This window comes from Entelurus aequoreus, linkage group LG15, assembly GCF_033978785.1.
Source record: "Entelurus aequoreus isolate RoL-2023_Sb linkage group LG15, RoL_Eaeq_v1.1, whole genome shotgun sequence".
In the NCBI taxonomy this organism is placed as follows: domain Eukaryota; kingdom Metazoa; phylum Chordata; class Actinopteri; order Syngnathiformes; family Syngnathidae; genus Entelurus; species Entelurus aequoreus.
In genome coordinates, this window is record NC_084745.1 from 56434194 (window position 1) to 56451182 (window position 16989).

At 39.6% G+C, this 16989-nt stretch overlaps 2 protein-coding genes across 4 annotated transcripts in view; both read right to left on the bottom strand.

Annotated features, from left to right (window-relative positions):
• LOC133630282 (zinc finger E-box-binding homeobox 1-like) overlaps positions 1–16989 on the bottom strand; it is a 280408-nt gene that overhangs the window by 102970 nt on the left and 160449 nt on the right. The gene's annotated exons all lie outside the window — the stretch shown is intronic.
• LOC133630520 (divergent protein kinase domain 2A-like) overlaps positions 5038–16989 on the bottom strand; it is a 55178-nt gene continuing 43226 nt past the window's right edge. For 2 of the 3 annotated variants that reach the window (XM_062022131.1, XM_062022130.1), the window contains exon 3: positions 5038–5502. In XM_062022131.1, the coding sequence (XP_061878115.1) occupies positions 5431–5502 (72 nt within the window). In that variant the 3' untranslated portion in view covers positions 5038–5430. The remainder of the gene's footprint in view (positions 5503–16989) is intronic. The other variant, XM_062022132.1, reaches the window with a different exon arrangement.

Consider the following 16989-nt stretch of genomic DNA (forward strand, 5'->3'; position numbering starts at 1 on the left):
TGACTTTAGTCATGTAAAATTGTATACCATTTTTCTTAAAATATTTTTACACATCCGTCTTTCCGTTTTTTACCGCTCGTCCCTAAATAACTTCTATCACAATATTGCATTTTTCTAAAAAAAAAAAGACTTTCACAATATATTTGACTTTAGTCCAGTAAAATTACATAATTGTGTCTTGTAAAATAAAAAATTTTGCTTGTCATGGCATAGTGCAAGGGTACATACATGTTTTCCATCACATTAGCAGCATTAGCTAGTCAGCCCTTTGTCTGTCTGCGTTAGCACTTATAATAACAATGTCGCTAATACTTGTGAATGAAGTATTGTCGGCGGTTTTTTGAAGGGTTTTGTAGGTAGAATAGAGGAGCTACCATTGACTTCATTGCTAACTGAAAAAAAGACCATAAAAGACCTATACAATTACATAATTTTGTCTTGTAAAATAAAAAAATGTTTCACAATATTCGTAAAAAATTATTGTATGAAAACTTCTTTTCAAAATACTGCAACTGTTCTTTCAAAATATATTTGACTTAAATCATGTGAAATGGCATACCTGTTTCTTAAAAAATTCTAACTTTTTTCTTAAAATGTTTTTTTCTTAAAATATTTTTACACAATTATTGTAAAAAAAAAATGTAATCACAACAATGTATTTTTCTTTAAAAAAAAAAGACTTTTGCAAAATATTTGACTTAAATATTTAAAAATTACAGTTTTGCCTTGTAAAATAAAATTTAAAATTCATTCCTAAAAAATGTACGTTTTTGCAAAATATTGCATCTTTTTTTCTAAAAAATATATTTTTTTCAAAATATATTTGACTTTAATCATGTAAAATTGTATACCATTGTTCTTAAAATATTTTTACACATCAGTCTTTCCGTTTTGTACCGCTGGTCTCTAAATAACTTTTATCACAATATTGCATTTTTCTAAAAAAAAAAAAAAAAGAAAAAAAAAAAAAGACTTTCACAATATATTTGACTTTAGTCCAGTAAAATTACATAATTGTGTCTTGTAAAATAAAAAATACTGCTTGTCATGGCATAGTGCAAGGGTACATACATGTTTTCCATCATGTTAGCAGCATTAGCTAGTCAGCCCTTTGTCTGTCTGCGTTAGCACTTATAATAACAATATCGCTAATACTTGTGAATTAAGTATTGTAGGCGGTTTTTTGAAGGGTTTTGTAGGTAGAATAGAGGAGCTACCATTGATTCCATTGCTAACTGAAAAAAAGACCATAAAAGACCTATAAAATTACATAATTTTGTCTTGTAAAATAAATAAAAAATTTCACAATATTCCTAAAAAATTATTGTATGAAAACTTTTTTTCAAAATACTGCAACTGTTCTTTCAAAATATATTTGACTTAAATCATGTGAAATGGCATACCTGTTTCTTAAAAAATTCCAACTTTTTTCTTAAAATGTTTTTTTCTTAAAATATTTTTACACAATTATTGTAAAAAAAAATGTAATCACAACAATGTATTTTTCTTTTTAAAAAAAAGACTTTTGCAAAATATTTGACTTAAATATTTAAAAATTACAGTTTTGCCTTGTAAAATAAAATTTAAAATTCATTCCTAAAAAATTTACGTTTTTGCAAAATATTGCATCTTTTTTTCTAAAAAAAAATATTTTTTTCAAAATATATTTGACTTTAATCATGTAAAATTGTATACCATTTTTCTTAAAATATTTTTACACATCCGTCTTTCCGTTTTTTACCGCTCGTCCCTAAATAACTTTTATCACAATATTGCATTTTTCTAAAAAAAAAAAAAAGAAAAAAAAAAAAGACTTTCACAATATATTTGACTTTAGTCCAGTAAAATTACATAATTGTGTCTTGTAAAATAAAAAATACTGCTTGTCATGGCATAGTGCAAGGGTACATACATGTTTTCCATCACGTTAGCAGCATTAGCTAGTCAGCCCTTTGTCTGTCTGCGTTAGCACTTATAATAACAATATCGCTAATACTTGTGAATGAAGTATTGTCGGCGGTTTTTTGAAGGGTTTTGTAGGTAGAATAGAGGAGCTACCATTGACTTCATTGCTAACTGAAAAAAAAGACCATAAAAGACCTATACAATTACATAATTTTGTCTTGTAAAATAAAAATTTTTTTTCACAATATTCCTAAAAAATTATTGTATGAAAACTTTTTTTCAAAATACTGCAACTGTTCTTTCAAAATATATTTGACTTAAATCATGTGAAATGGCATACCTGTTTCTTAAAAAATTCCAACTTTTTTCTTAAAATGTTTTTTTCTTAAAATATTTTTACACAATTATTGTAAAAAAAATGTAATCACATTTAATCTTAATGAAATTAAACAATGGATGTCCGCTAACTTTTTGCAACTCAACGATAAGAAAACGGAAATGCTGATTATCGGTCCTGCTAGACACCAACATCTATTTAATAATACCACCTTAACATTTGACAACCAAACAATTAAACAAGGAGACTCGGTAAAGAATCTGGGTATTATCTTCGACCCAACTCTCTCGTTTGAGTCACACATTAAGAGTGTTACTAAAACGGCCTTCTTTCATCTCCGTAATATCGCTAAAATTCGTTCCATCTTGTCCACTAGCGACGCTGAGATCATTATTCATGCGTTCGTTACGTCTCGTCTCGATTACTGTAACGTATTATTTTCGGGCCTCCCTATGTCTAGCATTAAAAGATTACAGTTGGTACAAAATGCGGCTGCTAGACTTTTGACAAAAACAAGAAAGTTTGATCATATTACGCCTATACTGGCTCACTTGCACTGGCTTCCTGTGCACTTAAGATGCGACTTTAAGGTTTTACTACTTACGTATAAAATATTACACGGTTTAGCTCCAGCCTATCTCGCCGATTGTATTGTACCATATGTCCCGACAAGAAATCTGCGTTCAAAGAACTCCGGCTTATTAGTGATTCCCAGAGCCAAAAAAAAGTCTGCGGGCTATAGAGCGTTTTCTATTCGGGCTCCAGTACTCTGGAATGCCCTCCCGGTAACAGTTAGAGATGCTACCTCAGTAGAAGCATTTAAGTCCCATCTTAAAACTCATTTGTATAATCTAGCCTTTAAATAGACCCCCCCTTTTTTAGACCAGTTGATCTGCCGTTTCTTTTCTTCTCTCCTCTTCTCCCCTGTCCCTTGCGAGGGGGAGTCGCATAGGTCCGGTGGCCATGGATGAAGTGCTGGCTGTCCAGAGCCGGGACCCCGGGTGGACCACTAGCCTGTGCATCGGTTGGGGACATCTCTGCGCTGCTGACCCGTCTCCGCTCGGGATGGTTTCCTGTTGGCCCCGCTGTGGACTGGACTCCCGCTGATGTGTTGGATCCACTGTGGACTGGACTTTCACAATGTTATGTCAGACCCACTCGACATCCGTTGCTTTCGGTCTCCCCTAGAGGGGGGGGGTTACCCACATATGCGGTCCTCTCCAAGGTTTCTCATAGTCATTCACCGACGTCCCACTGGGGTGAGTTTTTCCTTGCCCGTATGTGGGCTCTGTACCGAGGATGTCGTTGTGGCTTGTACAGCCCTTTGAGACACTTGTGATTTAGGGCTATATAAATAAACATTGATTGATTGATTGATTGAACAATGTATTTTTCTTAAAAAAAAAAAGACTTTTGCAAAATATTTGACTTTAATATTTAAAAATTACAGTTTTGCCTTGTAAAATAACATTTTAAATTAATTCCTAAAAAATGTACGTTTTTGCAAAATATTGCATCTTTTTTTCTAAAAAAAAATATTTTTTTCAAAATATATTTGACTTTAATCATGTAAAATTGTATACCATTTTTCTTAAAATATTTTTACACATCCGTCTTTCCGTTTTTTACCGCTCGTCCCTAAATAACTTTTATCACAATATTGCATTTTTCTAAAAAAAAAAAAAGACTTTCACAATATATTTGACTTTAATCCTGTAAAATTACATAATTGTGTCTTGTAAAATAAAAAATACTGCTTGTCATGGCATAGTGCAAGGGTACATACATGTTTTCCATCACGTTAGCAACATTAGCTAGTCAGCCCTTTGTCCGTCTGCGTTAGCACTTATAATAACAATGTCGCTAATACTTGTGAATGAAGTATCGTCGGCGGTTTTTTGAAGGGTTTTGTAGGTAGAATAGAGGAGCTACCATTGACTTCATTGCTAACTGAAAAAAGACCATAAAAAACCTATAAAATTACATAATTTTGTCTTGTAAAATTAAATTTTTTTTCACAATATTCCTAAAAAATGATTGTATGAAAACTTTTTTTCAAAATACTGCAACTGTTCTTTCAAAATATATTTGACTTAAATCATGTGAAATGGCATACCTGTTTCTTAAAAAATTCCAACTTTTTTCTTAAAATGTTTTTTTCTTAAAATATTTTTACACAATTATTGTAAAAAAAAATGTAATCACAACAATGTATTTTTCTTTAAAAAAAAAAGACTTTTGCAAAATATTTGACTTTAATATTTAAAAATTACAGTTTTGCCTTGTAAAATAAAATTTTAAATTCATTCCTAAAAAATGTACATTTTTGCAAAATATTGCATCTTTTTGTCTAAAAAAAAATATTTTTTTCAAAATATATTTGACTTTAATCATGTAAAATTGTATACCATTTTTCTTAAAATATTTTTACACATCCGTCTTTCCGTTTTTTACCGCTCGTCCCTAAATAACTTTTATCACAATATTGCATTTTTCTAAAAAAAAAAAGACTTTCACAATATATTTGACTTTAATCCTGTAAAATTACATAATTGTGTCTTGTAAAATAAAAAATACTGCTTGTCATGGCATAGTGCAGGGGCACATACATGTTTTCCATCACGTTAGCAGCATTAGCTAGTCAGCCCTTTGTCTGTCTGCGTTAGCACTTATAATAACAATATCGCTAATACTTGTGAATGAAGTATTGCTGGCGGTTTTTTGAAGGGTTTTGTAGGTAGAATATAGGAGCTACCCTTGACTCCATTGTTAACTGACTTTTGCTAGTGTTTATTTACGATTTAGAATGTATACGCAACAAGAAAAACATTGGTGTTCTTCTGTTATCTTCCTTGAAGAGATATTCAATACTTCCTGGTAAGGTAATGGCCTTTGCTCTCCAATAAATACCTGGACTGTGGAGGATCGTGTTTCAGGTGTCACCTTTGGCCCACTGTGAGCCTGAAGGACCCTCAATGTTTACCGAGGCTTTAGTTCCCAGGGAATCCTGATTGATTGCGCAGAACCTCATTAAGTCAACAACAAGCCAAAAGGGGGAAAAACTAAGCGTGTTTGTTGAAAGAGCTTTGAGTGTTTACGTTGATATTTGACTGAAGATCCTACTGTCAAGAAGCGTAGCGGGCTGAGGAGATAAGGTCATCCATTGATGTGCGCACAAGCAGATGGCGCTAGGTGCTCGCGTCCGTGTCAGCCCAGGACAGAGTGAAGGTTCTGGGGGAGGTGGTAAGAGAAAGGGAAAACTGCACAGATTTGAGTCTGGAGGAGACAAGAGTGGCTGTCAGTTCCTATTCTCAGCTTGACTGAGCAGAGCAGAGCCAAGAAGCAAAGAGGGTGCGAGTGCAGTCCCGTGTTATGCGCCAACTCGCAAAGCTTAATGATTTGGAACACAAGACCGAGCAAAATCTAACTAATTTCCGAGTGGGCCAGATGGACTGTAGGCATCACCTGGGAGTCCTTTATCTTCAGGATATATTCTCAGAATATTCCTCATCATTCTTGGATGAAAACTTTTTTTCTAAATATTGCAACTTAAAAAAAAAATGTTTTTCAATATATTGCAACTTTTTGCTACCAAAAAATATGTTTTTTCAAAGTATATTTGACTTCAATCATGTGAAATGGCATAACTTTTTCTTGAAAAATTACAACTTTTTTCTTAAAATATTTTTTCGCAATTATTGTAAAATACTTTTTTCGGGACTAAAATAAATTTAAAAAATAAAATATTCCTAAAAATTTTTGTATGAATTTTTTTTTCCAAATATTGCAACTTAAAAAAAATTATAAATTACAAATTTTCTAAATATATTTGACCTTAATCATGTAAAATGGCATACCTTTTCCTTAAAAAAAAACTACAACTTTCTCCTTAAAATGTTTTTACACAACTCTTTTAAAATAACTTTTTTAAAACACAAAACACAGTTTAAAAAAATTTTAAAAAAAAAAGACTTTCACAATATCCATCCATCCATTTTCTAACGCTGGTCCCTTTTGGGGTCGCAGGGGGTGCTGGAGCCTATCTCAGCTGCATTCGGGCACAATATACTTGACTTTAATCCTATAAAATGACATAATTTTGTCTTGCAAAATAAATAAATAACAATTCAGAATATTCCTAAAAACTATTATATAAAAACATTTTTCAAAATATTGTAACTTTTTTCAAAAAAAAAAATCTTAAAAAACAAAAAATAAGTTTGACTTTAATATAAAATGACAATTTTGTCTTGTAAAATAAATAAAATTCAGAATATTCCTAAAAACTATTATATAAAAACCTTTTTCAAAATATTGCGACGTTTTACTAAAAAAAAAAAAAAAGTTTAATAAGTTTGACTTTAATCATGTAAAATGGCATACCTTTTTCTTTGAAAAAGAACAACTTTTTTCTTAAATTTGTTTACACAATTATTGTAAAATACTTTTTTCTATCACAATAATGTTTTTTCTTAAAAAAAAGACTGGCAAAATATTTGACTTGCATCTTATAAAAAAAAAAAAGTTTTGCCTTCTAAAATAAATACAAATATCAGAATATTCCTAAAAACTTTTGTATGAAAAAGTTTTTCAAAACATTGCAACTTTTTACTAAAAAATATATATATATATAAATTTGATTTAATCATGTAAAATTGCATCCTTTTTTTTTTTTTAAACTTTTCTTAAACATGTTTTTTATTTTTACACAATTCTTGTAAAATAATAAAATTACACATTTTTTCCCCAAAATATTCCAACATAATTCTTGTACAATGACAACTTTTTTCTCACAATATTGCACCTTTTAAATTTTCTATGTGTCTCCCGTAGAGACGCCAGCACAAGAAGCCCCAAGAATGGCGAAAGAACTGCCAATAGCAAGAGATGTGATGGCGAAGAGCGGGTGAGGGAAGACAGATCTTCTAAATCCTCCGGCATGTTCCACGGGAAAACAACTTTGTCGTGTCACCCGAGCAGAAGTGACGTGGGCACTCATCGTGCCCTTTTCAAATATGTGCAACGCCAATATTTTCCTCTACATTCCACATTTAATTTTGAATTCGGGGCTTGCACGCAAAAAGAGAAGAAGTTCCTCCAAAACAAGACCCGCTCCAGGGTTCAATTTAACATGAAATTATGTAAAAAATACAAAAATGTTGGCCTGCTATCAAGTATTCAGACAAATTAGCATCAGCTCCCAGCAATGGCTGCCATTTGGAGCACTGCGAGAGGCTGAGAAGCTGCTGCTACCTGAAGGTTTTCTGACTGCGCTCGGGTAATTAGAATGAGCATTGGGGCGTAGGAAATTTGAGCATTTTACCCAGCACCCCCCGTCTGAACTCCAGAGGCACTCATCAGTGCGCAAATAATTGTTCACATCCACTAACGCGGTGGAATGCTCAGTGGAGGGGGTGGAGAGCAGCAATATGTCAAATATGTCCATATCCATTACCAAGAATTGGCCATTACAACTCAATTTCCATGCAAGCTAAATTACCAGGACGCTCAAACAAACAGTTAGGGATCCGGTTTTTATGCTGCAGATTCTGATACCGATCATCCACGAGTGAGATCGGTCGATACCGATCGCATGTAGGAAGTGTACATTTTCAATGTAATCAGGGTGAGAGCTACTGACAGTGTAAAGTCAATAGTACACAATAAATCACTTGGTTTTCAAAGTCTTAATATTTAAATGTGTAAAACATGAACAATAACAACAGAAAGTAATTTTGTGAAAATAAAAATACTGATCTACCATATTTTCCGGACTATAAAGTGCGATGTTTCCATATAAAAGCCGCAGATAGATACGTTGTGGAATGAATTATTTACACAGACAGATTTTGTGAATGTTTATTTACATACCTTAATAGTTCCCAAACGGTGTCTAACACGGCAGTAAATCGGCTGATCAAACAAAACAGAAGTCCCACTAGTTGCGCAAGCTAGCTCTCCAATCAGCTAAACAGACTCAATAACTCCACGGTGACGTTTTGGCGGAATTTACTGAGGAATTTGTGAAACTGAAACAATACAAAAAGAATGCCGTTGAAAGTTAATAATACTAACACAGACGCGTGTTAGCATATTAGTTCATACTAACGACGCTAGCTATATTACATTATAATAGCACGTACAAATATACATGACATGTGCTTTAGTAAGTAAGAATTGTTTTAGTTATATTGTAAAACTTACAAACGTTGCTTGGAGTGATGAATGAATGATACGTACGAGTAGAACCGCTATGGATGGCTAGAAGGCGAAACGGCACTTGAAAGCTTTAAACAGCGGGAATTCACATTCACCCAGCAGCGAGCAAACCCGTGCAAAAGACGGCGCCGTAGCACAAACAATAACACACCATTCAAGTGTCTTTGCGTGTGTTTAATGAAAACTATTTGCTCCGTGGCCGTCGGCAAAGAAAAAATCCATAAATTAGCTGCACCGTTTTATAAGCCGCAGGGTTTAAAGCATAGGAAAAGACCCCCCTTATAGACCAGTTGATGTGCATCAGTTGGTGACGTCTCTGTGCTGCTGACTTGTCTCCACTCAAGATGATCTTCTGCTGACACCACTATGGACTGGACTCTCACTATTATGTTAGATCCACTATGGACTGGACTCTCACACTATTATGTTAGATCCACTATGGACTGGACTCTCACACTATTATGTTAGATCCACTATGGACTGGACTCTCACACTATTATGTTAGATCCACTATGGACTGGACTCTCACTATTATGTTAGATCCACTATGGACTGGACTCTCACACTATTATGTTAGATCCACTATGGACTGAACTCTCACACTATTATGTTAGATCCACTATGGAGTGGACTTTCACACTATTATGTTAGATCCACTATGGACTGGACTCTCTCACTATTATGTTAAATCCACTATGGACTGGACTCTCACTATTATGTTAGATCCACTATGGACTGGACTCTCACACTATTATGTTAGATCCACTATGGACTGGACTCTCACTATTATGTTAGATCCACTATGGACTGGACTCACACTATTATGTTAGATCCACTATGGACTGGACTCTCACACTATTATGTTAGATCCACTATGGACTGGACTCTCACACTATTATGTTAGATCCACTATGGACTGGACTCTCACTATTATGTTAGATCCACTATGGACTGGACTCTCACACTATTATGTTAGATCCACTATGGACTGGACTCTCACTATTATGTTAGATCCACTATGGACTGGACTCTCACACTATTATGTTAGATCCACTATGGACTGGACTCTCACTATTATGTTAGATCCACTATGGACTGGACTCTCACACTATTATGTTAGATCCACTATGGACTGGACTCTCTCACTATTATGTTAGATCCACTATGGACTGGACTCTCTCACTATTATGTTAGATCCACTATGGACTGGACTCTCTCACTATTATGTTAGATCCACTATGGACTGGACTCACACACTATTATGTTAGATCCACTATGGACTGGACTCTCACACTATTATGTTAGATCCACTATGGACTGGACTCTCACACTATTATGTTAGATCCACTATGGACTGGACTCTTCACTATTATGTTAGATCCACTATGGACTGGACTCTCACACTATTATGTTAGATCCACTATGGACTGAACTCTCACTATTATGTTAGATCCACTATGGACTGGACTCACACTATTATGTTAGATCCACTATGGACTGGACTCTCACACTATTATGTTAGATCCACTATGGACTGGACTCTCACACTATTATGTTAGATCCACAATGGACTGGACTCTCACATTATTAACTAGATCCACTCGACATCCATAGCACCGGTCGCCTCCAAGGTTTCTCATTGTCACCCCATTGGGTTGAGTTGTTTTCTTGCCCTGAGGTGGGATCTGAGTCGAGGTTGTCGTGGCTTGTGCAGCCCTTTGAGACATTTGCGATTAAGGGCTATATAAATCCTCTTTGATTGACTGGCCGATCACATACTTTTTCACGAAAATCTACGGATGGTCATCAGTCGATCAGCGCATCCCTAATTCAAGTATGTCAATGTCGATTAGCAGGAATTGGCCCGGACATCTCTCGGTAACTCAATTGCCGCACAAACTAGATGACCAGGCCGTGATCGGACGAGAGATCAAAGCATTTGGCTTGAAGGAGGAAACAAAGCAGCTAAAGCCTCAACCCCAGCATGCAGTTGGTGTCCGATGAAAACAAGTCTCATTGCGCTTAGAGCAAAGCAGAGAAAAAGCCAAAGCACGCGGGTCTCTTCGTGTTTCTATCCGCGGTCATTTCCCTCATCCAAAAATATGGACTCCCCGTGGCCAAACCACGGGAGCGGGGGCTGTGTTTGTGTGTGCGTCATGTGCCGCTGCACAACACACAACAACGGGGCCGTTGTTGGCCCGAGCCACAACAGCACAGCAGATTGTTTCCCACTGACAAAGGAGGTCTGCCTTCTCATCGCGGAACAGGGCCGATTTACTGCCGGTGGCTTCAAAAGAGCAAAAAACGCGAGCCCCTCCGAGAGATGGAGGGAGAGCGCCCGGCTCACTGAGCAGACAGCAGAAATGCGAGGCGCATTATTCCAGTGAATAAAGCCAGAGGAAGAAGAGGCAGTGTTAAACAATGACAGCAGGAAATCACTTACACTAAAGATTGTCAATCTCAGAATCCTATCCAGGGATGAAAGCCTCCAAAAACTTACTGAGGATTGCATCGAGGCAAATTGAAGCGGCTGGAAGAAGACTTCATTCAACTCGGGCCTCGCTCTTTTATCTCCTGCTAAAATCCGTCTCCACATAGCGATTGTAACCTCTGGCAAAAAGCAGACATCAAGGTGTGGTACGACAGCTCGTTCAATCTCTATAGGGCCCATTAATTATTGATGCTACACATGCCTATGCGTCGGCTCGCTCAGGCTTTCAGTAAACGTTCCCATGTTGTGGACCAGTCGAGCTGACAAACCATCAGACTCTGCGGATCTCCTGGTAGATTTGACTCCTATGTTATCAATGCCAACATCTGCTACCTCGGTTCTGCACTTTCGTGTGATCCAAAAGCACTTACTAATAGGGATGATGGGTACCGAATCTGGTACTTTTTTGGCAACGACCGATTCACGCAAAATCCAACGGTGCCGTGATTCACTACCTGGGTTGCGAGTGACGTCACGTCCAGTTGCAGTCCAACCCCAACTCTAACCCTAACCATAACCCCAACCCCAGTTCCTCGAATCTGGCCCTCGGCCGGTCTGTTACATCCACTGAACTTCGAAGCATCACAGAACTATTTCTGCCCCCTCCTCCTAACCCTAACCCTGTTTTTTTTCTCTTAATTTTTTCCGAAAAGGAAATGGGATTCTGCCAAGAGTGGGAGACCACTTGTGCCAGCGCATGCTCCCTGGAGCCATTAGTCCCCAAAAACCTAACTCCATCCCTAACCCTAACCCCAACCCCAGTTCCTCGAATCTGGGCCTCGGCCGGTCTGTTACATCCACTGAACTTCGAAGCATCACAGAACTATTTCTGCCCCCTCCTCCTAACCCTAACCCTGTTTTTTTTCTCTTAATTTTTTTCGAAAAGGAAATGGGATTCTGCCAAGAGTGGGAGACCACTTGTGCCAGCGCATGCTCCCTGGAGCCATTAGTCCCCAAAAACCTAACCCCATCCCTAACCCTAACCCCAACCCCAGTTCCTCGAGTCTGGGCCTTGGCCAGTCTGTTACATCCACTGAACTTTCGAAGCATCACAGAACTATTTCTGCCCCCTCCTCCTAACCCTAACCCTAACCCTAACCCCTCCCTCTTAACTCCAACCCTAACCCTGTTTTTTTTCTCTTCATTTTTTTCTAAAAGGAAATGGGATTTCGTCAGGAGTGGGAGACCATTTGTGCCAGCGCATGCTCCCTGGAGCCATTAGTCCCTAAAAACCTAACCACATCCCCAACCCTAATCCCAACACCAACCCCAGTTACTCGAGTCTGGGCCTCGGCCGGTCTGTTACATCCACTGAACTTCGAAGCATCACAGAACTATTTCTGCCCCCTCCTCCTAACCCTAACCCTGTTTTTTTTCTCTTAATTTTTTCCGAAAAGGAAATGGGATTCTGCCAAGAGTGGGAGACCACTTGTGCCAGCGCATGCTCCCTGGAGCCATTAGTCCCCAAAAACCTAACCCCATCCCTAACCCTAACCCCAACCCCAGTTCCTCGAGTCTGGGCCTTGGCCAGTCTGTTACATCCACTGAACTTTCGAAGCATCACAGAACTATTTCTGCCCCCTCCTCCTAACCCTAACCCTAACCCCTCCCTCTTAACTCCAACCCTAACCCTGTTTTTTTTCTCTTCATTTTTTTCTAAAAGGAAATGGGATTTCGTCAGGAGTGGGAGACCACTTGTGCCAGCGCATGCTCCCTGGAGCCATTAGTCCCCAAAAACCTAACCACATCCCCAACCCTAACCCCAACCCCAGTTACTCGAGTCTGGGCCTTTGCCGGTCTGTTACATCCACCGAACTTCGAAGCATCACAGAACTGTTTCTGCCCCCTCCTCCTAACCCTAAGCCCTTTTTATTTCTCTTAATTTTTTTCCAAAAGGAAATGGGATTCTACCAGGAGTGGGAGACCACTTGTGCCAGCGCATGCTCCCTGGAGCCATTAGTCCCCAAAAACCTAACCCCAACCCTAACCCAGTTAGGTCCGTACGTGACAATTGGCCGCTGACCTACTTATCGCTATTGCTTGTGACCGCCCAGTTTGAGGTGATTCGCGATGTGTTGTTTTCTCTGCGAAAGGTTCTTTTTGTACCAATTAACGAGCACTTAGGTTGATGACGTAGTTCACATTTTTTGGAAGGGCCTCGACATTGAAACTTGTGGGTCTGTATGAAGACCGCGAAAAAAAAAATCACGCAAATATTTATGTCACAAGATAGTAAAGAATTATACACAAAGACAAGTTAATATCACTTTACTTATTTGGCCATTACAACTCAATTTCCAGGCAGACTATAATACCAGGAAGATTGGATGGCAAACAAACTGACATCAATTACTTATCAGGAATTATGCTACAGATTCTGATACAGGTCATCCACAAGTGAGATCGGCCGATGTAATCACGGTGAGTGCTACTGATGGTCAATAGTACACAATAAATCAGTCGGTTTTTGCCTTCAAGGACTAAATGTGTAAAACATTAACAATAACAACAAAAAGTAATTTTGTGAACAGAAAAATACTGATCTACCGTATTTTCCAGAACATAGAGTGCACCGGTATATAGGTTGAACTCGTTAAATTTTAGAAGACAATTATATATTAGCCGCACCTGACTATAAGCGGCAGATAGATACGTTATGGAATGAGTTATTCACACAGAAATATTTTGTAAATGTTTATTTACATGCCTTAATTGTGTCTAAGGCGGCAGTAAAACACGCAAAATTTCATGTCGCAAGATCGAAAAGAAATATACATAAAGATGAGTTAATATCACTTTATTTACACTAGCGTTTGTGTATAAGTCCGTCGTTAAAATACTGAAATGTGAAGTCAGTCTGTAAAGTCCATCAGTTTTTCAACGTCCCTTCGAGGCGGCAACCGTGATACTCGCTAACATTTCATTCAGAAAAAACTCCACTATGGTCAAATAGCTGTCATAATATGTGTATATACTGTATATATATATATATATATATATATATATATATATATATATATATATATATATATATATATATATATATATATATGTGTATGTATGATGTATATATATACTGTATATGTGTATATATATATATATATGTGTGTGTATATATATTTATATATGTGTATATATGTGTATATACAGTATGTATGTGTATATGTATATATATGCATATGTATGGATATATGCGTGTGTGTGGATATATACATATATATATGTAGATACATATCTTCTTTTTTACTATTTATATTACTAAATTATTGTGTATACACCTTAGTTATTACTCCGGTACTCTTGTTATTACTCCGGTACTCTTGTCTTGTTCTGTATATTGTACAGTACTTTGTATATTGTTTCATCACGTTGAGGAGGGCCGAATGGCACCGAAGGAGGGGAAAGGAAAAGGCACGGAAGCGAAGCGCCTTCATAGGCAACCCCTTCACCTTCACTAAGAGGCTTTTGGGCCAGAAGCGAAGTGGTCACCTCGCTTGCCCTGTAGAAGAGATCGACCATCATCTCAATGCCACCTTCAGTGACTCTTCAAGAGATCAAGAGCTTGGCCCTTCTGAGGCACTGGTGACTCCAGCAGATCCAGTGTCCCAATTCAACAGTGATGAACCCACCCTGGCAGAGGTTAAGGAAGTTGTGAAATCTGCTAGATCTGGTTCGGTCCCCGGCCCCAGCGGTGTACCCTACAAGGTCTACAAGCAGTGTCCACGGCTCCTCAAGCGTCTGTGGAAGATCTTGAAGGTGATTTGGCGGAGAGGGAAAGTCTCTGCTCAGTGGAGATACGCGGAGGGCGTCTGGATCCCGAAAGAAGAGAACTCCAGCAACATCGAGCAGTTTCGTATAATCTCACTGCTCAGCGTTGAGAGCAAGATTTTCTTTAAGATCCTGTCCCAACGACTTACCGAGTTCCTCTTGAAGAACGCCTACATAGACACCTCTGTCCAGAAGGGGGGAGTACCTGGAGTGCCTGGGTGCCTGGAGCATACAGGAGTGGTGACACAGTTGATCCGGGAGGCAAGGGAGAACAAAGGAGATTTGGCAACTCTCTGGCTTGACTTAACCAACGCCTACGGATCTATCCCGCACAAACTTGTTGAAATAGCACTGACAAGACACCATGTTCCTGGGAAAATCTGTAACCTCATCATGGACTACTACAACAACTTCGAAGCAAGAGTCTCCTCAAGCCAAGTAACATCTGCCTGGCACCGCCTAGAGAAGGGCATAATCACTGGTTGTACAATCTCAGTGTCACTCTTCTCCTTGGCAATGAACATGATTGTCAAGTCTGCGGAGGTTGAATGCAGAGGGCCAAAATCAAGATCTGGGACCCGGCAGCCCCCCATAAGAGCTTTTATGGACGACTTGACAGTGATGACCACATCTGTGCCTGGGTGCAGGTGGCTCCTCCAGGGGCTTGAACGGCTCATCACATGGGCAAAGATGAGCTTCAAGCCAGCAAAGTCCAGGTCTCTGGTCCTAAAGAAAGGTAAAGTGGCCGACCATTTCCGCTTTACAGTTGGAGGGTACTTGATTCCAACGGTGACCGAAAGACCTGTTAAGAGCCTGGGCAAGATCTTTGATAGCTCCCTGAAGGACGCAGTGGCCTTGCAGCAGACAAAGAGCGACCTGACCTCATGGCTCACAGCCATCGACAAATCTGGTCTCCCAGGAAAGTTTAAAGCCTGGATGTACCAACACGGAGTCTTGCCTAGAATACTCTGGCCTCTGTTAATCTACGAGGTACCAATGACAACGGTTGAGGTACTAGAGAAGACCATCAGCCAGTTCCTGAGGAGATGGCTGGGGCTCCCTCGGTCCTTAAGCAGCATTGCTCTTTATGGCCATTCCACCAAGCTGCAGCTCCCTCTCAGGGGACTGTTGGAGGAATTCAAAGTCACCCGCTCCAGAGAGGTAATGATGTACAGAGACTCCGCAGATGTCAAGGTCGCCTCGGCAGGAATTGTTGTTAAGACCGGGAGGAAGTGGCAGGCACAAGAAGCCGTAAGCAGAGCAGAGGCGCGGCTGAGGCACAAAACCTTGTTGGGTACTGTGGCAAGGGGAAGGGCAGGCCTCGGCAGCTTTCCAAAGCCACGTTGGGACCGGGCCCGTGGCAAGGAGAAGCGCCAACTGGTCCAAGAGGAGATCCGTGCAGAGGTGGAGGAAGAACGTTGCTGCCGGATGGTCAGCATGTCCAAACAAGGGGCGTGGACAAGGTGGGAGCATGCAGAACCTCGAAAACTCACCTGGGCAGAGCTCTGGAGAGCTGAACCTCTGCGCACAAAATTCCTCATACAGTCTGTGTACGATGTCCTCCCATGCCCCGCCAACCTGCACATCTGGGGCCTAGCAGACACTCCGGAGTGTAAACTGTGCCAAAGGAGGGGCACCTTGGAGCACATCCTGAGCTGTTGCCCAAAGGCACTAGGGGAGGGGCGGTATCGCTGGCGCCACGACCAAGTTTTAAAAGCCCTGGCGGATTCTATCTGCGCAGCGATACAAAACAGCAAGTCCCAGGCCGCCCCGAAGCAGTCAATCACTTTCATCAGAGCAGGACAGAAGGCAAGCCGCCAGCCCAACTTCTCAGGAGGGCTCCTGGCCACCGCTCGTGACTGGCAGCTCCATGTTGACCTGGGAAGGCAACTCAAGTTCCCAGCCAATATCGCTTCCACGTCACTCCGCCCAGACATGGTGTTAACATCGGAGTCAACCAAGCAAGTGGTGCTACTGGAGCTGACTGTTCCCTGGGAGGAGCGAATTGACGAAGCAAATGAGCGAAAGAGGGCCAAATACGCTGAGCTCACTGTAGAGTGTCGGAGTAACGGCTGGAGAGCCCGCTGTGAACCAGTCGAGATTGGGTGCAGAGGTTTTGCTGGTCACTCACTACAGCGTGTGTTCAGAATCCTTGGCATTAGAGGACTGCAGTCGAGAAAAGCCACCAAGAACATCCTAGAGGCCGCAGAAAAGGCCTCCCGGTGGCTGTGGATCCGTAGGGGGGATCCGTGGTGCGCTACTTGGACAC